Genomic DNA, 16,831 nt, shown 5'->3' with positions numbered 1-16,831 from the left:
GAGGTCCGTGAAGGCAGCGGGGCGGCAGCAGCGTGTTTCGGTCCTGTGACAGCGCTAACGGAAGCCTATCGGGACGCTCACCGGGACAGGTAACACGCACGGACTCATTGATCGGTTACTACCAGCCTGGAGCTTTGATCTTTTAACAACACAGAGGGTGCTAGCCCGTTAGCCCGTTAGTCTGTTAGCCCGTTAGCCTGTTAGCCCGTCAGCCTGAGATGAGGAGGAATTTCCGGCGAGTGGGCGGTTTGAGAAAAACACGAAAACTTGAATCTGCGGACCAGTGACGCTTCATGGGGGCTTTATCTCTCCGTAACAGGTCAGCAAGTTAAACTTATCTCACAGTCTGTACTTGCAGGGAAGTCTGAGGCCAAATCAGAGGCTAACAGAACCACGGGGGTGTCAATAAAGGTTTATTTCAATATCAAAACTTTATTAACTGTGTTTAACTGTAAGACATGAGACAGAAAGTAAAAGCGTGGGTCTGTAACTGCACTTTCATCCCTGCTCAGAAAGTGAAAGCAGCTGCTGTCTGTCCGTCGAGGTGCTGATGGAAGCTCGGCAGATGTGCTCCAGCTGTCATGACCGCTCTCATCTGGATGCTCTCATGGCTGCCTCTGATCCTGCCAGGTGAGCGCGCACTCAGAACCACGTGATCTTGCCTCTGCGTATTTCTGGACTCTCCGTGTCATAGTTCAGGCCGTTTCCTCTCGGAAACCACCTGAGTGTCCCGGCTGGCTGACAGCCTGTGGTCATCCACTCACCGTCCCCTGCTTCCTGTTCCTTTGTCACTGTAAAGGCGTGTTATTCAGTCAGACCTGAGACCATGAAATCATCAGGAAGGAGTTGACTGAGCCCAGAGTAGGCTGCTCATGTTGTCACAGACTTGTGTCCAATCAGGCTTTTCAGACGTAGAGGCTGCAGCAGTCTTTAGGACACTATATTAGCAACAGTTTGCAGCTCTTCTTTCCAGAGGTTTAGGAGTGTTTATGGGAATTTTGGACCATTCAGAAGAACATTTGTGAGGTCACACTGATGTTGGACGAGAAGCCCCGGCTCACAGTCTCTAACTCATCCCAAAGGTGTTCTGTCGGGCTGAGGTCAGGACTCTGTGCAGGCAGGTTCTTCCACAGCTCATCCATGTCTTTCTGCACACCGGTGTTCAGCCATGTTGGAACAGCCATCCCCAAACTGTTCCCACAAAGTTGGGACCATGAGATGGTCTGCTGAAGCATGAAGAGTTCCTTTCCCTGGAACGACTGACGGTGGGGAGATGTTTGCTGGGTCTTTCTTTCCTCCCACAGCGTGCACATGTGCAGGAGCAAAGCTGGAGTTCTGTCAGGCGTAGAAGAGCTGCTGCCTGTTTAATAATTATGTAGAGTGTCCGCGAAGAATAATAATTTTATTGTTTTTCTGCTGACATTTAAGATGTTTCATTTTGTGCTGCGGGTCAGATAACTCATGGTGCTGGTCTCCTGCTGACCTTCGACCTTCCTCTTCCTGTCTGTGTTCCAGCTGTAGGTACCGTTCCAAAGCCCGTCAACATCTCCCTGACATCACTCAACTTCAGTTATATACTGAAATGGGAGGCGGGACCAGGCACACCTCCAGGGGTCTTCTATAACGTTGAATACACAACTGAGAGGTGGGTTTACCTTCACACACTGACAGCTGCAGGTGTGCTGATGTCACCTGGTTGGTACCCTGATGATAGTCTGCGTTGTCTTCAGGAGTTCTGACATGTTTCTGGCACATATTGGCTCAGGTGATCACGAACACTTCCTCTGAGATCTGATGTTTCTCTCCTCTCTGGTCATGAAAGGAAACATAGCTGGAACCCGGTGGCCGGCTGTGAGCGTGTGCAGAAGCCTCTGTTTTGTGACTTGACGGCGGCGTTCTCCGTCCTAACGGAGAAGTACTTAACAAGGGTTGGAGCTCAGCTGGGAGGCCAGGTCTTTGGAGACCCGAACGAGACCGGGGTCCCATTCAAACCCATCAGTGAGTGTTGAGTCTTCAGTTCCGGAGACGCCACGTGTTTGTTATTTTCAGCCCTCAGAGCCGTGTGTGTGCGTCATGCGTTGTTTCTGATTTCTGCAGAACACCTGAGCCTGCCGCTGCTTAGCGTGGCGCCCAGCGACAGAAGCCTGAGCGTGGATCTTCACCCTCCGCTGGAGCGCCTCAGGCAGAGCTACAACATTCTCCATTACGAGCTCCAGATCAGCAGCAGCAACCCGGATAAGATGGAGGTACATGAGAGAGGGAGACCAATCAGAACCCCCGGTTTGAGTTTCACCTCCGCAAATAAACGGCTAAGACGTCGAGGGTCAAATGTCACCTCAAGCAAAGTATAAGGAGGGAGGAGCCTGGCCTACAGGCCTGACATGGGACTGCGAGTTACCTTTCAAATCACACAACACTAACTCCACTTTGGACCCGCCCACTTTGTGTCGCTGCGGTTATTTTTCCACTCACTCTCCGTGTCCGCCGCTTCCATTAATGTTTCCATGGTGATCCAGCTGTGGAATTCTGTCCCACTGTTATTACATTTCTCTGAAATGATGCTCGCCGTGCGTCCTCACCAGCTGCCGATGAGCATAAGAGCGTACCTCGCACAGTAACCGTGGTGATACCTGAGCGCTGGCTCGAAGCGCGTTAGAAACAAGTTTACTTCCTGCTTTCATCTGTTAGCTCTGAGTGGATCTTTATGGGCAGTGACGTACTCCTGAACCTCTGGGACAGAAAGTGTGGCCCAAGGCTTTGAACAGTTTGAAGTCAGTCATGAGTCCACTCTGATTTATGATAAATGTTTAAATATTTTCCTAAATGTAAAAAGTCTGTAGGCTAAGAGCAGGCGTCACATGAGAGACCTGCTGCTGTGTCAGTCGGAGTCTGTGTGAGCAGGACGCCTCCTGTGCTGATAATCTGTGCCTGTGTGTGCAGTTCATCAAGACTGTGTCTCTGAAGAGCTATAAGTGGGATCGTTTGGAGCCCGGCAGGCGGTACTGTGTCGCCGTGCGATTCTGGGACAAATTCGAGGACATTGGCTCCAACTTCAGCCTGCCTGAGTGTGCTACAATACCAGCCATCTTCTCTCCAGGTACACACACACACACACACGCACACACACACAGGGATTTCAGTTACCTCGCTGTCAGGTGGAAGATGGGTGAAGCTAACGGAGCAGCATCATAAACACTGCTGTTAGCCTGCAGTGTCGTTCAGGGCGTGCGTGTGAATAACTTTACGTCAGGACTCTGAGCTCCACGTTTTTCAAAGCTGTGCCAAGTTTCAGCCCCCTCAGGTTGAACTGTGAGATACAGCATTTGTGTGTTTGCTTATTTAGTTTTACTCACTGGAAAAATCAAGTGGACACATGGAGGTGATAATAAAAACCTTTTAGTCCACAACATTCATGCTGAGCGTCTGCTTCTGTTGTGATTGTAAATGGAAGGAATTCCCCGTGAAACACTTCCCACGCTAACCTCAGGGAATCTGACTGATGAGCAAGTCACGGCTGGAAACAGCAGTACTAGTACTACCTGTAGAAGTACTACATGTACTAGTACTACCTGTAGAAGTACTACATGTACTAGTACTACCTGTAGAAGTACTACATATACTAGTACTACCTGTAGAAGTACTACATATACTAGTACTACCTGTAGATGTACTACATGTACTAGTACTACCTGTAGATGTACTACATGTACTAGTACTACCTGTAGAAGTACTACATATACTAGTACTACCTGTAGAAGTACTACATGTACTAGTACTACCTGTAGAAGTACTACATATACTAGTACTACCTGTAGTACTACATGTACTAATACTACCTGTAGATGTACTACATGTACTAGTACTACCTGTAGATGTACTACATGTACTAGTACTACCTGTAGAAGTACTACATATACTAGTACTACCTGTAGAAGTACTACATATACTAGTACTACCTGTAGTACTACATGTACTAGTACTACCTGTAGAAGTACTACATGTACTAGTACTACCTGTAGAAGTACTACATATACTAGTACTACCTGTAGTTCTACATGTACTAGTACTACCTGTAGAAGTACTACATATACTAGTACTACCTGTAGAAGTACTACATATACTAGTACTACCTGTAGAAGTACTACATGTACTAGTACTACCTGTAGAAGTACTACATATACTAGTACTACCTGTAGTACTACATGTACTAATACTACCTGTAGATGTACTACATGTACTAGTACTACCTGTAGAAGTACTACATATACTAGTACTACCTGTAGAAGTACTACATGTACTAGTACTACATATACTAGTACTACCTGTAGAAGTACTACATATACTAGTACTACCTGTAGAAGTACTACATATACTAGTACTACCTGTAGTACTACATGTACTAGTACTACCTGTAGATGTACTACATGTACTAGTACTACCTGTAGAAGTGCTACATATACTAGTACTACCTGTAGAAGTACTACATAACGTTTAGATGTTGCTGTTTTCAGGCTGATGAGACTGATGTTCATCTCTAAACTCGTTGTGTTCCTGCGTGCAGACCCACTGATCTCGGGCATGTTGTGCTCGTTGGTGATCATCGTCATGTTCTGCATCATCATGCTGATCTTGACCGGGTTCATCTGTCTGAGACGGAGGCTGCTGCCGTCGGTTCTGGTAAGTTCTGAGTCAGAGCATCACACACTGAACACGTCGCCAAAGGAAGACGATTTATTCTAGCATCTGATTCCTTCAGGTTTCAGTCGTCAGCGCTCGTAGGTCTGTCTGATGTTCGACCTTTGTTGTTGTTTCACAGTTTCAAAGAACGCCATCTCGATCCGTGTGACGAGTGGCTCTTATTTTGAAAGTTCAGTTGTTTTCAGTTATAAAATAAAGTTTCCATCCTGTACCCGCACCATCCAGCAACAAGTGGGTCAGAGGTCCTGAGTTTGAGCCTTTGAAGCGAACTCGAGGACGCTGGTTCATGAGAACGTGATACGATCGTGTTGTGATAGTCACGTAGTTTCAGTCTCACTCCTGTCACTTCTCATTGCTTCATCACAGCAAAGTGTTTTCCACTCGAACAGATCCACGTGTCTAAAGCACGAGAACGATCTCATCAGAAATATTCCCGTTGATCTGCAGAGAACACGAGTGGGAACGTGTGAAGAGTTCTTTCTTTCTGTGGTTTCACATCTCTGTCATCTCACATCCTTTGATGCGTGTGAAGCATAAAGCTGAGTGCAGATTACACCATCAGATGCTTTAACTGGACTCTAATGTGGTGGAATCGCCCAGGGTCGGGCTCTCTGCTACAGCTGGAGTCGCAGGCCAAACAGTTAACGTGCTGTTTGCTGTTTGTGGTCGAGCGGCGAGCGCTCAGCGTTTTCTGAGTAAAGACACAGGAAGAAACAGCAGCAGGCGGAAACTCTGCCAGAGCTGCGGTTGTACAAACAAAGAGAGACAGCTGCACAGACTCAGGACGCTGCTAAAGAGCTCGCACACACAGTCAGAGTGTGCAGGCAGGATGTGCTTCGAGAGGTGAAACACAGCCATGTTTTTACAGCTCGTACCGCAGTGAAATCCCATTTGCTCCCAGTCACAGCAGCGCTGAGACCCGCTCGGCTGCTCGGTCACCGAGCCGCTAATCGCTCCATTCATAAAGTGCCGTGTTATTCCTGGTGTGGAGATGCCAGCAAACAACTTTTAATGTTCCTGCATCGGCACAAGCCGTCCATGTTTAAAGCGCTCACGAGACTAAAGTGTAATGTTTGTCCACAGAGATCTCACAGTGATTCGGTTTCACAGTGTCTCACGTCCCTCTGGTCACATTTCAGACGCTTCATGATAAAAGTAATGTTTTCATATCAGGGCTGAGAGCTCAGAGCTGGAACGCAGGAAGAACCCGACCCCGGCCCGCTCTCCGTGCAGTGTTCAAAAGCTGCTTTTAAGTTTGGCTTTTATTTTCTGCTTTGACCTCGAGCCTGCACTCAAACATGAGGTGAAAGCAGAGCAGTGTTTCTGTGGTTTTGTGAGTGAGTGTTGTTTATCTGAAAGTTGAACGTCTTCACCGTCTATCCGGGACTCCGGTGTACCCCAGGGTAGTGTTCTCGGCTCATTGTTCTTCTGAACAATCACAACCCAAAGCAGCAGAACCCAGTGTAGAAATGTTCATCTGGGTTTATTCTTGGTGTTGTCGTTCTGCGGTGTTTGCTGATATATGTCTGTGTTGGCGTCTTGGCTGAAGTTGCTATGGAGACTTGGTGATGTGAGTCTCAGAGCAGAGGCTGTCCTGCACAGGGAAACACTTCCCCATCAGGAAGTCTTCTCTGTTACCTGCTGTGAGTCGTTATCTCGTCTTCTCACGTGATTATTTATCTGTAAAAACGTTCGTAACCGCCTGTTTGCTGGGATCTAAAGGTCGTGTGGTTTATGAGCATGAATGAACCCCGGGCTTATTTTAAAGATGAGCTCCTGTTAACGTGTCGGTGAGTGCCGTGTGACTCGTCGTCACCTTTAGTTTGTGAAACCTTGAATTCATCTGAGTATTTTCTTCGTGCAGACAGCGTGCTGGGATGAAGCAGCTGTGGGCGTCCTTACAGTTAACCTTTTTAATATTTGTAGTGTCTCATGCGAACGGGGGGATCAGCAGACGCTTTTCATGAAATAGATGCAGTTTCATGTTCCATTATTAACTGCCTTTAGTTAACCAAGAGGCAGAGGGGGCTTTCCCCTGCTGTGTGACCAACAAACCAAACATGAAATTTGGAGGGTTTGGGTGCTCACCAACAGTTTCTTTCCAAAACACGGCGCCGTGCCCAGCTCTCTGTCACACCGCACTTCTTTTAATGTGATTCAGCTACGTTTCCACTGCTAGGAAACACGCAAAGGCCACGTGAGCAGATGAAGCGCGCTCACAGCCCACAAAGGTCTGTTCACCGCTTCAACTGTAACACCGAGCTCAGTTTGCTCGTAAAGCCGAGGTGAAGCTGAGGTGAAACGAGAATTTCAGCTACAATCTAAACTCGTTATGTCATAATTTCATTTATTCATACTTTTACATAATAAAGTAATGCGCAAAAGTCTTGAGCCACCCTTTACAGCAGTGACTTATGGGAATATTTCTGAGGGTCTCCTTCGCACACTCAGATCTTTGCACCTGACGTGTTTAAAATAATGTTTTTAAAATATATTTGACATTTAACTCTGACCAATGAATAAAAAGGCGTCTAACTCCAGGGATGAACTAGATCAGGGGTCGGCAACCCTGGGCACGCGTGGCACAGCTGCCACGCGAAGGGTTAACTGATGGCACAACCATAGCTGGGCTGGTGATTATTCGTTTTTATGGGCCGATGGGTCTTTTTGGGGGGTTTGTAACGGCATAATCAATGAAAGGTGGTGGATTGGCCAGATGCTGGCAGATGTGTAAAAATAACTGGCTGTGGCGGAGCTTCCACAGAGGCCAGCAGGTGGATGAGAGAAAGGGGAGGCGGGAGGAGGAGAGACCCGAGGCGGCCGCCGGTCTGAGTGTCAGGTGAACTTCAGGTAAGAAGTTATGACCTGCAGTCTATCTGGGTCAGATATAAACCAAGTTTAGGTGGAGTTTATTTTCGTTATGCTGACTTTTTACAGTCAGTTACAATAACTCGTACTGTGTACTAGCTAGCATGACGGAGTTTCTGTACAGCTGCGTGGGTGCTTTGTATGAAACGCCAGGACTGCCATAATGAATTAATTAAATAAATATTTTTGACACATTTAATTAATTATTTATTTATTTCACATTTTAATTAATTATTGCACAGTTGACTCCTTCAGGTCTCACCATGAAATAATTTTATCTGTCAACCTCACCCATCAAACTCAGGGGGCGGGGCTAACGCTGATCGAGTCAAAACCATTGCTTTGGCCTGGTGGCCATTGTTTTTAGCACGCAACAACCAGCATGTGGAAACTAACAGAACCTGTTTGTGTGTCACCAAATACCGTTTTAATATTTTTTAGCCGAGAATGTAGCGGTTTAATCTTCAGATATCGGGTCGGTTTGTCAAGATAGAGCCTCTTTGCAAAAGTGCTTCGATGATTTCGGAGATGTCTGCCCAGTCTCACGGCAAAGCGTGGATAGACCCGCTCGCCTCGCAAGCAATCGAGCTGTTATTACCACCGACAAAGCGCAGGCCCCGGTACACAGCTGTAATAACCCCCGCTGACACGGACTTATTTTACTGAGGTTATATTTATCAGGGTTTTATTTCCTGATGTTCTTATGTGTCCTACGTGTTTCAGTCGCCAATTCTGAATTATAACTAACATTAAAAACATGTTTAAGGAGGAGAGAGAGCAAATAAATCTGATTAACAGCTGATCTTTGGGTTTTTGTTCAGTAATCAGCGTGACCTGTGTATAAACGCATAAAAGAAATAACGTTGGTGTTTCCTCATGTAGTAACTGCTGGCTTTAACTGTACAAAGGTTGTTCGACACTATGACACACATACAGACTTCATGATGTTCGGCTAATATTTTTATTGTGAATATTAATCATGAGGGTAAACGGCCCTGTACACCACAGAGCGAGGTCAGCATGTCCACGATATCTTCAGCTCTATGAGGTAACAGAGTTTCCCAGCTGACTAATCTAACGGTCATCTACGAATATATCACGGCTCATATCAATATGATTTTAGAGAAAATCATCCTTATTACTGCCAACTATTCCAGAGACGTGAAAATCTACAGCATAAAGAACACAAAAATATAGCAGTCTAACGCAACACTGTAACAGAGATGAACCGTCAGTTTGTCGCAGATCAAAGCGGAATGAAAGCGATTGGTTGAACAGGTGTTGTGATCTGTGTTTTCTGCATTTTCATCAGCGTAAGAGACTCAGCAGCAGATTAGAATAACAGTTATACATTTAATAAATCACCAAATGAACGCAAGAAACGAGCAAACCTGTTCGGACAGTTTGAGTTTGTGTTCCAGCTGCAGACTCGCTGCTGTTTAAATGTTTGAGAGGAAGATTAGATATAAAGCAAACGTCAAACAGACTCAGTCTACGTACACATTTGATATGAGGCCAGCACCTACAGTGGCTGTGTCTGTGGTTACCATTGTTACTGCATAAGCAGCTATAATGTAAACAGCTGGCACAGCGGAAACTTACCAGCGACATGAGTGTTTATGCTTGTCATTGCAAAAGAACTGTCTGAATGATTAACTGAAGTTAACTTGGATAAATTATAGTTAAGGAGTATCACAGACAGCTGTGTGACTGTTCACCACTACACTGAAATCAGTACGCTATGACTGAAATATATCATAAACTGTGATATAAATAGGGAGGTCCTATTAACATGTTTAGTTTTACAGGACACCTTCCTGCCTTTAGTCTCATTCATGAGCAGCATTAGTTTTCTTAACATCCAGAAGTCTGCACCATGTTTATTTGTTTATTTATAAGGAACCTGTTACGGATTCAAATATTGGGGATGGATACAAGAGGAAAACCAAAAATAACAACACTAGTCCGGCCAGGTTGAGTCAAACGATGATTTAATGAACACACGCGTGGGAGATGGACACCATACAGCAGACAGCATCAGATCTCTAAATGGTGGAGCCTTGATCAAACTCTTATAGCCTCTAGTGGCCCCCACCTAATCGTAAAAGCCTAAACATTCACATTCTTTCTCTCACACAGCGCCTAAGCTACGACCTTGGCTCCCTGTTTATCTGCTCCTGCTGAGATGGGGCAGTAGGCTCTGTTCTCTTCTAACCAGACAAATAAGGCGATGACTTTCTGTGAACAGTATTTCTTATAACTCACAGTATAATGCATCATAAAACAATATCATTCATTCACAATAAATCAGCAGTCTAATATAATGCAGATCAGTTTAACAAATGTAATAGTGATCACCTTCTTCTAATTCAGGAGAATAATGCAAACTAAAACTACATAATAATTCACAATCTTTAATTAGGGGTCTAACATGACATAAAATAATATTATAATCCGACAAACCCCATTAGCTTGCACAACAGTGGTTGCTAGTCTTCCTGGGGCCCAAACCATCAAATAAAATGTTACACAATTAAGCGGATACAAAATATCCACATAATGTGGCTCTTACATCCACAATAAGGTTTTACAATTCTGAAAATATAAGCATGTAAATATTAAAAAATATAAAAAAAAAACACTCAAACAAAATACACAATTTCCATTACAAGTGACATTACAATCTTACAATATTTAAATTATAAACTGCCTAAATAGGCTTTTAGGTGATTTTTAAAATTATGAATAGAAGCCAATTCTCTAATTGCATAAGGCAACTTATTCCACTGAAAAGATGCTCTAAATATAACAGAGTTTTTCAAAAAGTTACTTTTAACTCGAGGAGTTACTAAATTGTGGTTAGTTGAGAATCGTGTAGCATGATTATGTATTTCATCTGGATGCTGCAACTGAGCATAAAAGTGTGGTGTGTTTACCAGTATTGCTTTCTTTAGAAATACAAGTAAGCTATAGTATAATTTAGCTTGTACAGAAAGCCGAGAAAGTTTATCGTGCATTTTATCAATATTTGTATAATATGAACAGCTTAACACCAATCCGGCCGCCTTGTTCTGGACTAACTGAAGTTCAGATCTGTCTTATTAGCTGCTGACCAGATGATTGAGCAGTACTCTAGATGAGATAATACTAGTGCATTAATGACATCTTTCATAACAGAAGAAGTAATATGAAAGGAGCATTAGCTAGCTATAGCTATGCCCTGTCCCATTTTCTTAATAACAGAGTTGATGTGCTGAGACCATGAAAGGTGGTGGTTTATGGTAACACCAAGTAATTTAGTCTGGGTGACCTGTTCTAATACCGATCCAGCTATGGAAAGATTTAGTTGTGGGCTGTTGACTAAGCGTCCTCTACTTCCTATTAACATGGATTTGGATTTAGACACGTTTAAAATCATGTTGTTTTTACTTATCCAGTCAAACACGTTCAGCAAACCTAGTTAAGTAAACTCTAAAAATTCTAACAGATCGCTGGTGCTTAGAATACAGTTGAATAACTTAAAAAACAGATGATGTAATATTTCTGTGCAGGTTGCTGTCTGCATGATGAACACGCTGTTGCAAACTCTGCTCCTCTCGGTGGAAATGCGGCTTCTCTTTCCTCTTTGTATAAAAACGTTTTAAAAGTCAGTGTAATCCCAAAATGCACAGTTAAATCCAAAACACACCAGATAAAGAAAAGTGAACGGTTCAGTCTAACACAGTGAACCATTAAACTTCAGTAAAACTGTGCAGTTATGAAACGTAACTTTAACCTCCGCCAAACCGATTCTCTCAATTGTAAATAAAACAGCGAAGCATCAGCACTGCGGAAATACACGGATACATCCGTAGACTCGAGACAGAATTCACAATGTTTTTTTGGGACTTTCAGGCGTTTGGACCAATGTTTTCTTTTCTGAACAAACCAGAAGCTTTAATGAGCAGCTGGATTTGTCTCGCATTAACTGGCTGAGTTAATGCCAGTTAATGCAACATCGAAGCAGCTGGAATCCACAGCTGTGCGTGTTCATGGAGCTGCATGTTCACCTGCTGGACGTCACTACCTGACAGGTTTAACTGTCATATGGCACACTGACTTCTGAGGAAATTTTAGATGCACTCATCACACAGGTTGCCGACCCCTGATATAGATGAACGCACAACATTTCAATTTTCATTTTAAAACAGATCTTCAGGCTCGTTGTGTTTGCTCGCGTGGTAGATATTTGGAGGCTTGTTCACCCTGTGGAAGGAGAATACACCTTTTACTCTCACTCGCATAAAACATATTCCCGAATAGATTATGTCTTGATTTCTAAATCATGTGTTCATTTAATAATAAACTGTGACATAGGTATGATTGCTTTAACAGACCACGCACTGGTAGAATTGCACATAAATCTAAATGTTGATAAGAACAGAATGTGTAGGTAGAAACTAAGACCAGAAATTTGTATCAACCCTAAAAGAGGATATAAGATATTTGAACGATAGGTGAACGTTGGACCTACGGACAGGCTGGCCATTGTATGGGATGCTTTGAAGGCATGAATTCATGGAAAGGAATAGATGGATGGATTCCCGGCAGAATTTTATCATAAATTTATAGATTTGCTATGTCCATTTCTAACTGAAGTATTACATGAAGCTTTTGAATTTGGACGGCTCCCTGCAAGTTTTAATCAGGCAGTAATGTCACTAATTCCAAAAGGCGACAAGGATTTAACTGATCCAGGTAATTACGGACCGATAAGTTGAATCAATGTGGATCACAAAATTCTATCAAAGTTTTAGCAAAGAGGTTGGAGGTTGTACCAGCACAAATTATTCATCAAGATCAAGAAGGGTTTATCAAGAATAGAGCTGCGTCTGATAATATGAAGAGATTACTACACCTGCTGTGGCTGAATAGAAATAACACAAATCCTGTATTTGCTATATCTTTAGATGCACAGAAAGCTTGTGATAGTGTGGAGTGGAACTTCCTGTTCACAGCCCTGGAAAAGTTTGGAATAGGTGACAGCTTTTGCAGATGGATTAGAGCCATGTACTCGGGGCCAGAAGCGGATTGGGTACTTTCTCCTTTTTTTAGCATTTCCAGATCAACACGTCAAGGATGCAATTTAAGCCCATTGCTATCTTTTTAGAGCCATTAGCTATTCACATCAGAGAAAATGCAGAGATTAAAGGTGTATTCAGGGAGGCAGAGAACACAGATTGTTCCTATAACCAGATGATGTTCTGGTATTAAACCAAGACCCAACTAATTCTATCACAACACTATAAGAGGTGATTAATACATACTTAATCTTTTCGGGGTACAAAATGAATTGGCATAAATCAGAGGCGACGTCGGTTTCCCAAGCTTGTAGTCATAACTTAATATCGGGCTTTAACTTTAAGTGGGTGGACAAGGGAATGAAGTACCTTGGAATTGAACTGAACCCAAATATTGAAGATATTATGACTAACAGTGTGGGGAAATTAATAAACAAGATCAATAAAAACTTGGGTAAATGGAGTAAACTAAATTAATTTAACTAAATTATCAGGGACTGTAACATCTAGTCCTTTTTACTGAATCGGCTGTCCCAACCCAAAAAAGAAGGGGGGCTAGTCCTGCCCAATATACAATATTATAGCATCTCTTTTGAAATAGCTAGATTAGGCAAACATTGCGCAGGGAAAAACAATATAGATTTGGATTTTAATAGAACAAGAGCTTGCATATCCAATCACACCAATTGATATTTTATCACAAAAAATAAATAATGAGGGTAAGATGCAAAACCCTATTTGGAAATTTTCAAAACGGTATGGTTGGAAGTGCATAAGAAATGTAAACTTATGCCATATGTACAGAAGTGTGCCCCCTTGTGGTATAATCCTAAAATTAAAATTGGTAAGCAGACAGTTTACTGGAAACAATGGCTGAGAAGAGGTATCAGAACTGTTAGTGACCTATTTGAAGGGGAAGTTTTCATGTCATATGAGGATATTAAAAATAAGTTTTGTTTGGAGGGTAACGGTCATTTCTGGAAGTATTTGCAAATAAGAAACTGTTTAAAAGGAGGAGTTACAATAACACATGAAGGTAACCCGAGAGAGAATTTTATGTTACTACCCTTATTACTATGCAAAGCTGCAAAATGTTGTAATATTTGCCCATGGATTAAAAATAATATAAATAAGAGCCTGAAAAAAATAGGGATCTGGGGCGTACAGTGGATGAAGGTAGATGGGATTCTATATTGTCAAACAATGGATTATACATTAGGGAAGCCAGGGGGAAATTTATTTAGTACAAAATTCCTAATAGATATTATTATACTCCTTCAAGGCTGTATAGAATGGGGATTGGTAGAGAGGACTTGTGCTGCAAATGCCAACAAGCCAAAGGTACTCTGATACATGGCCTCTGGGAATGCCCGCTGGTTTTTCCAGTTTGGAACACTGTACTGAATTATTTGCAGGGGTGGACACTTTGTAACTTACCCAGATCACCTAAATGATGTCTGCTAGTAGACAAAGGAGAGGCGCCACAATTAAATAAACACCAGTTTAGAGGGTTAAGCACTGCAGTGGTAACATGTGTCCGTGTCATTTTGGAACACTGGATGGACTTCGACGCTTAAAAGGATTGGGAACGTTGCATCAGGAAGCTTCAGTGGAACAGTGGGACAATTTCTGCACCTACATGTCTACCTGACTTGGACATTTGAGCTTAATGCAACAGACGTTGAAACCTCACTGTCTTTGTTTGTTTGTTTGTTTTTTGTTTGTTTTTTGTTTGTTTTTGTTTTTTGTTTGTTTGTTTGTTTTTTGTTTGTTTATTTTTTGTTTGCCTCTTGCTTTTGCTTGTTGCATTTTTGTATTTGTTGTTATAAAATGCAAAATCTAATAAATACTTTCATTATTAAAAAAACAGCAGAGGTGTTGATCACAGGTGTAAAGTATTAAAACAGGAATGCAGTATTAGTATTTATACTTGTGTCCCTCCAGCACAGAGTACTTTAAATCTCAGTGTACTTCAGCCTGGTGTTTAATGTCAGCACGTCTGATTGGTTCATGTTATTGACTGTTCATCTCTCTCTTTGTCAGACGACCATCCATCACCGGGAGGAGGCGGGGCTCAACGATCCCTGCATCATCTCCCCACTGAACATTGAGCAGACGGCGCCCTCAGCAGGCAAGAAAGGAAGCAGCTGCTCCTCCTCGGACGAGAGTGATGAGGAGAGTGAGACGGAGAGCACGGGCACAGGAGGGGCGTACACACAGCGGGCGGGCGCGAACCTCCTCTCCTCTTCATCCTCTTCATCATCATCTTTGATTCAGCCCAAACCACCGCCTGTTGTCTCCTCCAATCAGGAGCCGTACTCTCAGCGCAATGCCCTGATTTCAACAGGAAGTCCTTCCAGAGCTGGGCTAGAGCTGCGGGTGGGCTGTGGAGGAAGACCTAAGGAGGAAGAGGAGAAGGATGTGAACCTCCTCACATTAACTTTCGGCAGGGTGGAACAGGAGGAAGAGGAGGAGAAAAAATCAGACTTCATTGTGGAGGAGGTGGCGTTTGACTCAGTGCTTGCCGTGGAGGGCGCCACAGAAACTGTTCATGATGAAGAGGAGGAGGAGGAGGTCTGTGGATACATGGGGCGCTCGGGTATCTGACAGAGCTCTTTAAGGCGCCTGGTTATCAGGTCCACGTCTGGGTTCATGTGGGCCAGGGTTTGAAATGTTTTCATTTTCCCTCCACCAGCAGCGGCGCAGACGTCGGCCATTTTTATTCTAACGTGTAGGTTCTCACCTCTTTGCTGATATTACTTATTTGAATCTGTCCGTCAGACGGCTGAAGTCCAGAGATCGTCTCATTGTTTCAGGTTCTATTAGTGTGAGACACCTGCTGATGCAGGAGGTCCAGGACGTCTGTCCCTGCTGCGTCTCTGGAGATGGCGACTCAGCCGCCTCTAATGGCTAACGTGAGGTTAGCATCTGGTCTCCGCGGTGAGCAGCTAGAGGACGTCCCGTGTTAGGGAGGCGATCTATCTAAATCTCATGTTCCTGTTAGACTTTATGTTTTCTGCGGACTTTGAAACATGTGAGCGCAGCACTGTAATAATGTTGAGGCCAGTTCTGAGCAGGTTTATTTTTATCTCCTATTTTAAATAAAACCAGTTTGTTTTGTCAACACAGCTGTGTTTGTTGGGCATTCCCAAACTCCGTCCCAGTGCCCGGGTCGAACTCTAACCCACACCGAGTCTGAACAAAATGTTTCACATTCAGCCGTGCTTTGGATTATTACTCATGTTTGCATCATGTGATTAAAGCAGAAGGCAGTTAAAGAGCCTCTTTGTTCACCTGTGGGGGGGACGGTGGGGAACAGGGAGGCTTGGCTTTACACTGAGAAAGACCTGCAGCGACACCTGGTGGACTTGCTTCAGTATGACAGGCGTAATGACCCGGGCGTCTTCTGGATCGACTTCTTCCCCTTTGGACAATAACGTCTCTCATCTGCAGACTTTGTCCATCAGCACTGAAACTCTGACGTTTGTAAAATGTTTGGTTACTGTGATGTGTCTGTGTTGGAGAGCTGCTGCTCCGAGCACTGGTTGCGTAACCAGCTCCGTTAGTTTTAGTTTTTATTCTTGTTGGTGACAGTAAAACAAACTGAAACACAACAGAAAAACAGAATCGTAACAAACTGAAGTCATTTCCTGTATGTTTCACGTCAGTGACGATTAGTTTCTTTTTCCTGTAAGGACCTCTGTAATCAGTGATGTAGAGCTGATTATCTCTGAATCAATCTGATTGATTGTTGCTGTTGGTTTTTGTCCCTCTGGTCTCTGGTGGGCACTGCTGGACATTTTTTATGATTTTTAATGTTTTAATCAGGAAGAAATAATCTGACAGCAGATGAAATGACTTGATTCTTATGTGTGTCTAAAGGCAGCGACTGTTATTATGGGCACGTCTGTGTCTGAACTCTTCATCATGTCTGATCATGAACGTGTCTGCAGCGAATCAGCGTCACACAGCCTGCTTATTCGCTTATTTTCATTCACATAAAGCACATCATACCTCTGTAATGCACTCATACAACTTATTCAAACAGTATAATCACAACATGTTTGTGCCATTTTTGCATGTTTGTATTCACAGCAGCCAACGTTGAGCCACTTCATTTCTATATTGATCAAAAACAACAAGAAGCCTCAGATGTTTTTGTACAGACTCGCGCTTCAAATCAATAAAGGTCTGAGACAGTGCTG

General features: G+C 43.4%; 1 protein-coding gene across 2 annotated transcripts; it reads left to right on the top strand.

The window, feature by feature from the left end:
- Positions 1 to 19: 19 nt before the first annotated feature.
- Positions 20 to 16,816, top strand: LOC102786992 (interferon alpha/beta receptor 2-like). 2 transcript variants are annotated; one of them, XM_087829740.1, is made up of 8 exons: positions 20 to 89; positions 513 to 630; positions 1,516 to 1,645; positions 1,823 to 1,998; positions 2,098 to 2,246; positions 2,941 to 3,097; positions 4,562 to 4,677; positions 14,670 to 16,816. In XM_087829740.1, exons 2-8 carry the CDS (start codon positions 582 to 584, stop codon positions 15,231 to 15,233), a joined length of 1,341 nt encoding a protein of 446 aa, XP_087685866.1. In that variant the 5' UTR covers positions 20 to 89; positions 513 to 581; the 3' UTR covers positions 15,234 to 16,816. The 2 variants fall into 2 exon arrangements, with proteins under 2 accessions (XP_087685866.1, XP_087685865.1); XM_087829739.1 differs by having other exon boundaries at positions 22 to 319.
- Positions 16,817 to 16,831: the final 15 nt, after the last annotated feature.

This window comes from Neolamprologus brichardi, chromosome 16 (assembly GCF_056152115.1).
Source record: "Neolamprologus brichardi isolate AB-2024 chromosome 16, ASM5615211v1, whole genome shotgun sequence".
Classification (NCBI taxonomy): Eukaryota; Metazoa; Chordata; class Actinopteri; order Cichliformes; family Cichlidae; genus Neolamprologus; species Neolamprologus brichardi.
This window is presented reverse-complemented; position numbering and strand designations above follow the sequence as displayed.